The sequence below is a fragment of the Barbus barbus genome (genome assembly GCF_936440315.1).
Source record: "Barbus barbus genome assembly, chromosome: 2".
Taxonomy (NCBI): domain Eukaryota; kingdom Metazoa; phylum Chordata; class Actinopteri; order Cypriniformes; family Cyprinidae; genus Barbus; species Barbus barbus.
Window position 1 is genome coordinate 6,578,321 of NC_136730.1, and position 13,848 is coordinate 6,592,168.

The 13,848-nt window shown below is 37.3% G+C and overlaps 1 protein-coding gene across 1 annotated transcript; it reads right to left on the reverse strand.

Annotated features, from left to right (window-relative positions):
* Positions 1-388: 388 nt before the first annotated feature.
* LOC306880940 (acetylcholine receptor subunit beta-like) lies at positions 389-11,845 on the reverse strand. The gene is made up of 11 exons (XM_079434742.1): positions 11,626-11,845; positions 10,319-10,452; positions 9,864-9,908; positions 8,488-8,597; positions 8,154-8,262; positions 7,782-7,929; positions 7,344-7,529; positions 6,469-6,692; positions 6,186-6,364; positions 1,169-1,310; positions 389-940 (listed from the first exon to the last, which is right to left on the reverse strand). Exons 1-11 carry the CDS (start codon positions 11,675-11,677, stop codon positions 800-802), a joined length of 1,470 nt encoding a protein of 489 aa, XP_079290868.1. The 5' UTR covers positions 11,678-11,845; the 3' UTR covers positions 389-799.
* Positions 11,846-13,848: the final 2,003 nt, after the last annotated feature.

The following is a 13,848-nucleotide window of genomic DNA, read 5'->3' on the forward strand; positions in this document are numbered from 1 at the left end:
AATAAATGGACAACATAATGCAAGTTAATATTCAAATTACTGGCTGAAAAAGAGGTGTGTCAGCCAGAAAACTATCAGCTAACATCGTTTAGAATTGACTGCACATCAGTTAATTGGCTAAGCATGGAGTTACAGCATGCTTGTCAGACTTGATATCCTAATGGTTCAGTGACGAGTCAGATCCAGGAAAGATTTAACAAACCTCTGCTGGCAGACTGAAAAGAGCTTCACACAAGGAGAGAAATACTGTACGACTGTTTAGATTATGCTGAATGCATGTGATTATAATTGTCATGATATATTCTCTAGGGCATTAGAGATGCCCAATTTCTCAAAGAAAACAATTACGAAATAAACAAACAATAAATAAATGACAAAACAACAATTAAATAAAGGCAAACATTTACATGCTCTGTTTTATGAACATCAGATCAATGAAAAAGTTCAGAAACAGGTAACCAAGACTACGCCAAGAACATTTTCTTAATATGTTAAGTAGTAAGATAATTATTCTTAAAGTTTTATTACATATAGTGACTTAATACAGTATGTAATAAGTGACAAATACAAAGTAAATGCATGATTATAAGCAAAGTGGATGAATTGAAAGAACTTGAAACTAACAAATATAGGCCTATTGTTATGGAGACATATCAACAATATATTATAATGGAAGCATTGATTTAGAAAGAAAAATAATTTTTAGATTTTTTATGCCCTCTAGAGTCAGTCCACACAAACTACAGTCTTACTATGTTTTTTGTTCAGGAGCTGTGTGCTTGTCATTTAAGGGATGTGCTCATGGAAAAGGTTGGTCAGGAGTGTAGTTGAAACTGGCATCCAGAAACATGGCCAATGTGCCCAGGGTAGTAATGATGACAAATAGCCAAAGGAAGAGCCGATCCAAAACCACAGCAACGTACTGCCAGTCATCTGTCATCTACACGGGCACACATCAAACACAGAAACAATGGGATATGTTGATCTCACTGACATCGGAGGATGTGTATCGTCAATTTATGAATAATCATGAGGATCAGGGACAGACCGAGAGGAAGAGTCTTAGATAAAGGTTTCTTTGTGTATCTGTGAGTATGCGTTGAAAAACAGAGACGGAAAGCGAATGAGAATGTGTGTGGTTAGTAAGCATGTGTGTTCATAGACTTACAGTATCGTCCACATCCTGTTTTTTCAATTGTTCAGCCATGTACGTGATGGCGGCGATTGCAGATTTGAGATTCGGAGGCAGAATCAGACAATAGTTGTCACTGTTTGAAAACCTCTGCAACTTCACAGTGCTTTCATTATGACTGAAAAGCAAACATACACACAAATGAAAGAATTATTAACCCTTAGCAAAGGTTCATAAGTGTACTAACAAAACCCAAATTGTCATGCTGCAATGTTTCCATGTCCACTCACTGTAAGTGGAGTATTATCATTATGTAAAATTCTAACAACATTCATTAAAGGAATAGTTCCCCCTAAAATGAAAAATGCTGAAAATTTACTCACCTTCAGGCCATCTCCGGCTAACCAATGGATTCTCTGCAGTGAATGGGTGCCACCAAAATGAGAGTTCAAACAGCTGTCAAAATCACAATAATCCACACTACTCCAGTCCACCAATTAACATCGTATGACTGCGTGTAAAACAAATCCATCATTAAGGCATTTGAACTTTAAACCTCTGTCATCTAGTCCATAATCCATACTGATGCTTCCTCCAGTGAAAAAGTCCATCCCCTGTTGCCCTTCCCCATCAAAATCCACTGAAATATTTGTTTAGAATTACTTTTGACTATTTATTTTTTTTGCATATAACCGATGCATTATCTGTGCATATTCCTCTCCTGATTCAGACAAGATAACTTTTTCACTGGAGAAAGCAATATTATTGATAAGGACTCATATTTTAGCAGCATTTTGCTTCACAAGAGGTTACTTCATGAACTGGAGTTGTGTCAGTTAATTATGAATTATTGTGCTGTTTTTGCCAGCTGCTTGGACCTTGACGGCACCCATTCACTACAGAGGACCCATTGGTGAGCAAACTACACTTTGCTACACTTCTCTAAATCTGTTCTGATGAACAAGCAAACTAATCTACATCTTGGATGGCCTGAGGGGTGAGTACATTTTCAACAATGTTTTTTTTTTTCATTCCTTTAAAAATTGCTTATAAGTATGAGCAGCAATTTTGGCCCTTTGATATTAATTAGGATATGGTGTTATATTGCTCACTATTTTTAAGCACTCAGATTTCAATTTAGTCAATACTGAGGAACAGAAAAAAAAAAGATGAAAAAAAATGAATACTGGAGTCTGGAGACTAGGTGGTTCTTGGCCTAAGACTTTGATACTGTATCGTACTGCAGATTGGTTAAATGTGCTGCCTGTCCTTCTTTTATCCTGAAAAATATGACCTATCCCATGACCTGACTGGTCAGCAAGTGACAGCCGCACACTTTGAAACGTCAGGGCAACATTTAGACAACATGCACTTATTTATAATGATTTACTGCACCTGTTGCATGTTTACATTTTTAGAACAGCACTTGAATAACAGAGTTATTCATGCATAGCTCACCATCATAGTACTAGGAGAAAATCATCTATTTCATCTACTACAAGTAACAGCAGACTTCTTTACAACACGCCAGACCATTTAATGGTACAAAGTCTACAGGATGAGTTATGTATCAAATATAACATTTTATCTTAACCAAGTATGAGCAATAGCAATTAGAAAGCATCACTAATAATATATAGCATTGTGCAGTAGCTACTTTTGCATGCTGTGTTGTACAGTAGCATGAGTTCATTGTAGAGGTCAATATTGTGTTGCTCTGTGCTATAGTGGGAACGAGTCTGTCATACAGTGTAGAATGAATGAGAGCAGTGCTGTGTCTGGGACTGACCTCTCCTCCCTCACATTCCCATTCTATCAAGGGTGAGTTTTTTCCAACAGGGATTATACAGAGAGCACCACACATCCGGCACATGATATGCACAGTCAATGAGATGCATACAGGTATAGACAGGAACTCCAACAACTCATACAAACGTTTGTTTCCACATACTGTATGTGTGATGTATGCATTTACTTTCCTAAGCACATGTTGCACATATACACTTGATATATAAAACACATCCTCAAATGATTATCTGCACAGACACAACTCGTGCACACAGACCTCTGCACAAACAATGCACATAAATACAACACAGATTCAAACTCTATCATGTTGCACTCCATACTTTTTCACCCGTCTTTTCAGCCAGTTAAATAAGACTAATAATAGAGTAACATGCTGACGACGACACTGTAGTCAGTTGGCAGATACTGAATAAGCATTGTAAGCTGTTTTCAGCCTGGTTTTAAACTTACTTGACCCTGACATGCATTTTCTGTGGAATCAATGTTCAAACATTCCAAAACAGCTAGAAATGGAACATAATATCTCAGAGAGTGCAAAAAGTTGTAATGTTATCAGCATGCTATTTAAACCACAACCACCACTACCAAAAATAACAAAAACACTACAGCTACTAGCTGACCATTGTTACCCAACCCATGTTACAGGTTTCTTTTCACATTGCCCTGGACCACATATTTGAATTACCAACAAGTACTACCTTGATTACTGGTGGCAGTTTTTTTTTTTTTTGTAAAATTAAAACAAAATAAATCTGAAAAACGTAAACTGAAGTACTGAAATTACTAAATAAAACTAAATTAAACTAAGCTAAATATAAATAAAAATAAATAAATAAAATACATAAAAAAATTACAAAAGAACAAAATTACTGCAACTTAAACTAAAATTAAATTGACATTCCTTCTCAAATTTCTCACAAGAATAAATGACAAAGGCATTTGCCACTCTGGTTGCAAAATATCACAAACTCAGATTCATTTTAATAGCAGTTAACTTCCTAAAATGAGGCTTACTGCTTTCATACCAATTGTGTACTGGGTACACCTGTTTTCAAGCAAGACCTGAGTTCATTACACACGTTTCACACCAGCCAAACTCTGACATCAAACAAGTTTAGGACCACCCATCTGCTTTCAAAACACCATCAGATTAGCAAGAAATTTAGGACATTTAGGCCTTTGGGTTGTTCCAAAGTTTGAATAGCAAGTACCACCTGCTAATAAAAATGGATCAAATTTTTATTAACTTTCCCTGAAATCACTTCTTTTATCCTGTAGCCCTCAAGACCGGCACCATGTCTTGAAGGACTTGTGAGCTTAGCACTTTAATAAAGCTCTAGCAGCATGCAGCCATCTTAAGACCACCTGTTAGACTGGCTAAAGAGTGGTACACTCTGCGGCACCAGATTACAGGACCGAGAGAGACAGGGCACAGGTCACGAGCCATTCTCAAACAGATGAAGAGGAGGAGAATAGTCCCCGCAGGCCAGAAAGCAGAGCCATGCTCACATTTTCAGAAAAACCAATCCAAATGTCCATTCATCCATTTATGTGCATCCTCTACCTTCGGCCCTCCCCTTCTGTTCTTGTGTGCATTACACTCTAATGCCTCAGCTTAACAAGGGCTTAGATTCTGGCGACTTTGGAGGGGTGACTGGGCTTAACTGGGCTGAGATCAAATGCCCTTGGATTGAGAGGAGGAACAGCCAGCACAGAGACTTTCATCATCCGCCCACCCTGATCCGTGTTTATGAGAGTTGTTTAAAAGCAAGCAATATTGCCAACACCAGCAGATTACGGTACAAGCACATTAAAGTGCTGCATATTGATTTGGCATCTATGTGTGTTTTTGTCTGAGTGAGTGTTAATTAATTGTGTCTAACAATAGTTGTACTTAGCATTTGAAAGTCAAACAGATTTGACAAGACCAATAAGCAAAAAGACAAAACAAATAGGTAAAAAAACAGGCAAACTATTGCAAATTTTACTTTGTGGTCATAAACTTTAACCACAACCAAGTCAGATGTTATTCTACACAACTCTATAGAACAGACATATAGTTTTATCATGAGTCTTGGAAGATTTTAGCATGGTAATGGATATGATATGTTAATGTACTGGCAGTCATGGCGTAATAGATGTGCTACGCTGCTGAATTGCTGGTTATTGCTGCTGCAAAGCAAGTACAGTAACTTGCTACTGCCAATACATGAGCGGATACAGCGCGCTGAGTATTTAAGACATACTGCTGCTGCACAAATAGCATATGTAATAACTCGTAGCAGATCTATACAGGTGAAGCTGGGGAAGGTGGAGTGTTTCAGAGGAACTCTGAAAGCGTGCTGCGAAATACTCTAGTGGATGCTAAACAGTCATTAAAATGTCAAGTAGAAAGTTTATTGGCTGCATATGCAACATGAACCAATCAGCTTGTGCCAAGTAGTTTAATGCTGTCAATATCATCGGTTTGCTTTAAAGGAACACTCCAAACACTCCACGTTTTTTGAAAATAGGCTCATTTTACAACTCCCCTAGGGTTAAACAGTTGAGTTTTACCATTTTTGAATCCATTCAGCCGATCTCCGGGTCTGGCGGTAGCACTTTTAGCTTAGAATATCATAGTTCATTGAATCAGATTAGACCATTAGCATCTCGCTCAAAAATGACCAAAGAGTTTCGATAATTTTCCTATTTAAAACTTGACTCTTACCTTGTGTACTAAGACTGACGGAAAATGAAAAGCTGCGATTTTCTAGGCCGATATGGCTAGGAACTATACTCTCATTCCGGCGTAATAATCAAGGAACTTTGCTGCATAAATGGCTGCCCACTGCTCCGGGTGTGTGTTCACGGTGTGTGTGTGTGTTCACTGCACGTTGGATGGGTTAAATGCAGAGCACAAATTCCGAGTATCGGTCACCATACTTGGCAGTATGTCACTTCACTGCTGAAGCATAACTAGTTACCTAGCTGGGGACTACTTTCAGGCACTGCGTAATATCATTGCGCCTGCTGCACCCATGGTACAGCAGCAAAGTTCCTCCAAAAAAAGTGGAGTGTTCCTTTAATGACCCATCAGCCTGCGCTATCTAGAGTTTCATGACAGAACTTTTATACATTATTTCATATACATGCATTTTTATCACATTTAATCTCAAAAAGTTTTAGAGGACACACAAATTATCAACAAAAGCAGGGTTATTTTGTGATTGATTAAGACTGATATTTTGCACATAACACTAACCTTCCTCTCCAAGGCAATACCAGCTCTGGGTTGATCTTTCGGATAAAATATTCACCTCCAGGTTTAAGACCTTTGTCCAGACAACCTAATGGGATGTTTTCTTTTGGCTCGTCCTCAACTGGTTCCTCAGTTTGAGGCCTCAGCACACCCAAGTAACGGGGCAGCAAGTTGATGAAAACCTGCAGAATGTTAGATGACAGGAAATGCTTTCAGCTTAAAATAAGTTTATTGAATAATATGTTTAAGCTGCTTTTTATTTTAAGATTTTCTTCCTAAGGGTCACCTTTCGCACCCATAAGGGCATGTGGTGTGTGCTGGGAGTTCTGTGGTGAAGGTTCAGGACCACCACACTAAGGATGACTGAGAATGTCACCAGGATCATGGTGAACATTACGTAGTTAACGATGATAGGTATAGCAAGTGATGTTTCTGGAACTTTGTCAGCCAACAACAGCATGAAAACAGTGAGAGCAATGAGGACTGAGATGGACAGAGTCATCTTCTCACCTGAGGGAGAGATCAGAAAACATGTCTTTCATGCAGACACACTGTGTTCCATTCCTATTTTTGTATAAATAAAACAACCAATTTGTTACAAGTGATTAAATAGGCTAATTTAAAATCAAGACAAAGTTGATCCACAGTTTGCATATAGCTAAAATATTTATTCTGTAGTTTTGAACATTAAAAAACACTACTGTTCGCAAGTTTGGTGTCAGCAAGATTTTTTTTTAAAGAACTTTCTATTCAAAGAATCCAGAAAAAAATATCATGTTTCCACAATATTAAGCGGCACAACTGTTTTCAACACTGATAATAATAAGATTTTTTTATGATTTCTGAAGGATCATGTGACAATGAAGCCCGGAGTAATGGCTGCTGAAAATTTAGCTTTGCCATCACAGAAATAAATTACATTTTAAAATATATAAAAATAGAAAAGTTATTTTAAATTGTAATAATATTTCACATTATTACTGTTTTTTTGCATTTTTTATCAAATAAATGCAGCCTTGGTAAGCATAAGAGACTCGACTTCAAACCTTTGAATGGTAGTGTATATCAAAATTAGTCAGGATGTTTCATAAAACATCAAAGTTGAACATAAACTGCACAATTTACAATCAACAAATTGATTTTCTAATTAAAGATGGCCACCTGCACCAGGTGGCAGATAGAAGACAAAAATGGCCAGCACACTGGTGAGGATGCAGGGCAAGATGATGTTAATGATGTAGAACAGAGGCTTCCTCTCAATGATCAGGTAGAAGGTGATGTCCTCATACAAGTCATCGTGAATGTTCTTTCTGCTGGGCTTGTGACAAATCTGCCACTCACCGTTCTCTTAGGGAAGAGAGAGGACTGATGAGAGAAAGAGAGATAGAAGGAAGAAGAGAGTGTGCCATGTGCCAAGTTTCTACATTGCTTGGCAACCATAAACAGACTACAGGTAAATTAACTATATTACTATGCTGGATATAACAATTTTGTACAAATATTATTTTCATAAATAAATACAAATAATCACTATTGTAATACTCCACGGTTCCTGACCTTGGAAAGGAAGCTGTCACTTTTAGGATGAAGTACACTAACCAGTGAATGCATTCTCGTCAATCACTATCTCATGGAGCTCGTTGCCATCTTCATCTAGACTGTACTGAAGGTCCACTTCTGAGGAATCATATGTGTAGGAACGAAACACCATTGTGCAGTTCTGCCAGTCAAATGGAAAGTACGCCACCTATAGGGACAGAGAACACAGATTTAAACAATACAGTACAAAACAATAATAGTAGAATTTTAAATCAGTAATATGTCAGAAGTGATTTGTGCTTCAAGCTTCAACACAAGTTAATCAACAATAGTGTCTGTGATTCTGACAAAGGAATTTACTATAGAAGTCTATTTACTATAATCCAAGAATATTACTTTAACATGTTAGCATACTAACAAGTTCACGTGTACCTCTATGGAACAGGAGCTGCGGTAGATGGCTGGTGGATACCAGGAGACGGTTCCATCGCTTCTCACTAGCACGTTTACATACAGGGCAACATCAAATTGACCATCATTACTATTAAACAGAAAGAGAAGATCTCAGTCAAGTCAAGTCAAGTGTCTTTTGCAGGTTTTATTTCCTAACAGTCATTTTTACTGTGTAAAGAGATCAAAAGGTTTAATTCAAGTATATTTACTGTGGCAGGTGCCCTGTTGCTGCGGAGCAGTGCTGATCATGCACTTCTTAAAACAACATCTTTCAAATGCTTGTCAGTGTAGCATTGTAGGAGGATGATCTCACTTGTTAATTAGGTAGATGTCTGGACGCCACACTTTTAAGGGAGGAATTCGAACAACATCAATCTTGTCATAGTCCTCAGGATTCCAAGATAACCTGTAATCCGTCCATTCCTTGAAATGAGAGAGAGAGACAGAAAGAAAAATTGGAGAGGGAATGGACACCTTGTTACACACTTATACATATACATATGTGTGTATATATATATCTATATATATATATTTATATATAATTTAAGGGAAAGGGATGTGGTGTGTGGCCAAGTATGGTCAACCATACTCGGAATTTGTGCTCTGCATTTAACCCATCCAAGTGTACACACACAATAGTGAACATACACCTGGAGCAGAGGGCAGCCAATGCTGCGGCGCCCGGGGAGTAGTTGGGGGTTCGGTGCCTTGCTCAAGGGTCTCACCTCAGTCGTGGTATTGAGGGTGGAGAGAGTGTTGTATATATGTGCATCATCTTTTATTGCATAAGTACATGCAATAATAATAATAATAATAGTACATGCAATAATAATAATAGTACATGCAAGTAAACTCAAATTCTAACCATATAGTAAGTACATGTACCCCCGGTTTCATAGACAAAGCTTAATCTAGTCCCAGACTAAAATGCATGTTTGAGCTGTCTCAACTGAAAATATCTTGCTCCGACATATCTTAAAATACGTCAGTGTCACTGTTCTGTGTAAAGATGCACACCTGTATTGTTTTCTTCTAAGTTGCTTAAATATCTTAATTAAACTAAGGCCTAGTCCTGGTTTAAGCTAAGTCCCGTTTGTGAAACCGGGTCGTAGTTACTTAATATTACTCAGTACTTCAATGTATAATTACACTGTAACAAGGACACCTTACAATAAAGTGTAACCTATACATAAAAGTTACATTATTTATAATAAAGAAGATATATTTATTTATAAACATTAGCTATATTGAAATACTTTTACAATTTAAGTACTTTTATAAACTATTTTAAAATGTACTTTACTCCTGTCATGGCATCATCAGCAATTACTAGACTTTAGTGTCACATGATCCTTCAGAAATTATTCTAAAATGCTGATTTTGAGCTCAAGAAACATTTCTTTAAAACATAATTTAACCGTGGTTTATCCGTCTATTGAGACCAAATTTATCCCCAAACCTTATTCCCTTAGCTAATCAAACCAATTATTTTTCTGACACACAGTATTATCTGAGCAACATGAGCACACTTATTTGCTCTACATCTAAAGAAAGCACAGAAGACAGTATTAAAAAAAAAGAAAAGAAAAGCCAAAAATGACTTGCAATTATAAAAAGAAAGTGACAAGTCAATTTAAGAGGAAAATAAACAGTGATTAGGAAGGATGAGATAAATGATCTGCCTCTCACCATATTCATGAACACGTTTGTTGTCATCTCTCCATTCTTCTCGTTCTGTGAGAGAAGAGAGATAGTGACATTAGCGCGCACTAACGCGTGTCGAGTGTGGCATTCTGTCACAATCACTCCTTCCGTATGAAAGCTAATGTTCTATGCATGGCTTGATGCCTCATGGCTGGAAAGTGCTTGCTGATAGGGGAAAGTGCTAATGTTACTCTAATGTTAGGGAAATGTTGCTGAAGCGCTGGGCACATGGCCCAGTGGTTACGAGAGAGGCAGCTGGGCCGCTGATCTCCAACAGCCTGCTGTGAATGTCACTGAATCACAAAAATTAGTTATGTCTGATCACAAAGAGAGAAATGCTTTGGGAATAAACAATGAATAAAGATTGGATCAGTAAGTAATTCCGCATAGGAAAATGTGTGCGTGGACGTGTTTATGCGTGAGTGTTATGTGTATCATACCAAGCTGATGAGCTGTACTAAAGTCATTCCCACTCGGACCATCACTCGCTCATTCCAGGTATGCGCTGGACGCACCTTCAGGTTGTAATCCTGAAACAAATCCTTCAGTAGCATGCGTTCAGCCTCGGATGCCACTGAAAACATGCATGTAGACACACAAATGCTTGTTTTATTTCAACAGGTCATTAACTCCTTTCCTCTCCTTGTTTCTTAATCAAAATAAGTCCAGCACAGACTTGTCTATCTCTCTCTCCCAGTGTTTCTTCTGACTTGTAGTCATAAAAAAGGGTTTTCTAAGAATGGGCTGACCCAGTCCAACATGCAGAGGAGTTAATGGCCTCAGCGCTGCTTTCTTTGTCTCCTTATTACAAGGTCAAATATGCTGTAGCATTCTAAACATTATATGGATTGTATGTCAGAGAGATGCAGTCTGTCACATGCAGTTTATGAAAGCACATAACTGACACACTGGTGACATATACATCTGTTACTATCTGCGATCACGTCTGTTCAGATAAACTTGACCATATATTGATTGACCATATAAAAATTTCAAACTACGTAATTAATAATTTTCTTATTATTTCAATATTAATATATTTAATATAGTAATTTATTTAACACGTATATATTTATATGCAATTTATATTATATATATATATATAAATTGCACGCACACACACACAATTAAATAATTATTCATGATGAATATGAATATAAATATTATTATGCATACTGTAAATTATGCAGTACATACACAAAATGTATTAACATACAATTTTCTATAATAATGCATAAACTCTTAGAAACAAATATATACATACATTTGGGGCAAGTCATTTTTTTTTAAAGAAATGTATCTTTATTTAGAAATAATGCATTAAAATGATAAAAAGTGACAGTAAAGAAATTATTTTAAGTTGTCCTTTTGAACTTTTTATTCATCAAAACATTCGGAAAAGAAAAATGATTATATGTTTTTCCGTGGTAATATTAAGCAGCACAACATTGATAACAATCAGAAATGTTTCTTGAGCACCAAATCAGCATATTAGAACAATTTCTGAAGGATCATGAGGAGTAATGGCTGCTGATTTAGCATTTGACATTACAGGAATAAACTATATTGTAAAATATGCTAAAATTTGAAAACAGTTATTTTAATTTTAAATAATATTTTGCACTAATACTGTTTTTCTACTGTATTTGAGATCAAATAATCCCACCAACGCCAAACTTTTGAATGCTAGTGCAAATACATCAACACAAACACTCTTCCCACATCTAAAATACCAGATCTGTATTACCTGTGAGAGTTAGAAGCCAGCAGCACCACAGGACCCCAAGCAGAGTCTTCATTTTAAGTACAAACTGTATATACAGTTTGGCACCAGCCGTCACCACTGGCGTCACATACAAACACACCTTAACAGCTCTCACATGCACTCAAACTAACTCACATATCCCACAGACTCGGTCCTCTCTCTAACCACTAGTCTAGTGTGATTGTGCCAAACCTTTCCTACCAAACCCTGACATGGTCAACTCATCACTTTTCTCCTCCCTGCAACCTGACTTGTGAAAAGCAGGTCTGTGATTGGTTGGGAGGAAAGAAAATTATGGGAGGGAGAAAGGAATGTGTGGACTCTGTGGCAGCCCTAGCAGGCACCTGTTGATGGTTTGTATAAGTGTGTGTGTGGATATTTTTGTGAGAGAACAAAGGGAAGAGGTGGGCACGACTGTTCCTTTCCGGAGGGTGAGAAAGGAGAGGAGTGAACATACTCACATGCACACACAATCACACTGCTCACATACTTGTGTGGGGACTTCCCTTTCACACTTGTTCTTAATATAACCCAATTATAGTTACTAAAGACCAACTCGAAATGCTAGTTTTATCATTATTAGATATGAATTCAAGTGTTGAGGACTTTTTTGCCTTGTGGTATTCATCTGGTGCATCTGAATTGGTTTAGTGCCATTCGTCTGAGGACATTGTCGGTAATGGTGTCGCCATACACACACACACACACGCATGCAACAAAACAAAAAAAACATGAAGGCATGAAGATTTCACCCTCTCAACATACCCGCCTCTCTGTCTCTGTTCAATTTGTTCTGTCTGGCTAGTGGTAAAGGCATTTGCTATTGCTGCAAGGCGACAGCAGATATACAATCTCTCAAATAAACACACACACACACTTAGCATCTCACAGTCTAGCTCAGAAATGATCAACCATGACAACTGAATATTACAAACTAAAGATTAATAGAGTCGGGTTCCAGAAGCAAAAATTCCATTCATTCTGTCGTAAGGGAAATTGATTTTTAGCGCAAATTTAAAAACAGACCTATTGTGAGCAATGCGTTTGTTAATTGATGCTATATGCTTTTGTTCAAGTCAAACCATCAAGTTTGCATTATTTCAGTGGAACAGTGGATTTCAGTATAACAGTGGAATTCCTAATAAAAAACTACATTAAACATCATGTTGTAAAGAAAATTCCACCAATCAGCGTTGCAGCATGTTGTAATATCTTAATATACTTGAATAGATTTGGGATATATATATATATATATATATATATATATATATATATATATATATATATATACATATACATACATATACACAGTGCCCTCCACCTTTTGATCTTTCACTCAAAAAATTGTACCCTATCATTGAAGACAACTGAAAGTGGGGAGAAAATCTCATGATGAAATAAATGCTTTTCTCCAATGAATGTTGGCCACAATTATTGGCACCCATAGAAATCCTTATGAGTAAAATATCTCTGAAGTATAGTCCCATTCATATTTACATTTTTTGGCACACCACCAGGGTGACTAGGAGCACCAGCCACAGGATTATAAATATGAGGAACACAAAGGCTAAATTCCATCACAAGGAGTAAAACCTAATATCCACCATCAGGGTAATAATTAAAAGGTTCCAATCAACTAAAGATGTTACAAATCTGCCTGGAAGAGGACGTGTGTCTATATCGTCCCAAGGCATGGTGAGGAGGAGAGTTTGGGCAGCCATGGTAAAAGATTAATTTTCATTTCGTTTTGTTTTTTTATTAAGTTAATTTAGAAAAACGTTTGGAACATTTTTTTGTTCGTTAAATACGTTTTTGAATCTTGATCCTAATGAGGAGACGTCGAGTCAGGATCATCATCTTCATCTTTGCGACACTGACACAGACACTAGTTTATTAGTTAATAATTCAAATATCTCCTTACTATTTCCCCCCAACACATTCATGGTAATTACTTTTGCTGGGGCTTTGCAGCAAGCGTCAGCCTATTGCGTGAATGCAGAACTCTTCATCTGCGCTGACGGCACTCGCTGCTGCTGCGGGACTCTAAACACCGTCGAGCCGCTCTTGACAGTCGCGGCACGGTCTCGTGTTGTTTCCACCAGCGCGGCAATTTTTTTCATCACTAATTGATGGATGTCTAAAATATAAAAATAAGGAGAAGCCTAAAACAGACCCGAGGCCCGGCCCGCGTCTGAACTATGATGT

Excerpts from the sequence above, each read along its gene's own strand:
- LOC306880940 (XM_079434742.1), bottom strand. The coding sequence starts at position 11,677 with ATGAAGACTCTGCTTGGGGTCCTGTGGTGCTGCTGGCTTCTAACTCTC. Across the intron at positions 6,693-7,343 it reads CTATCTGCCACCTGGTGCAG|GTGAGAAGATGACTCTGTCC; the intron begins GTGGCCATCTTT and ends TCTCTCCCTCAG. Across the intron at positions 6,365-6,468 it reads TGCCCTTATGGGTGCGAAAG|GTTTTCATCAACTTGCTGCC; the intron begins GTGACCCTTAGG and ends AACATTCTGCAG.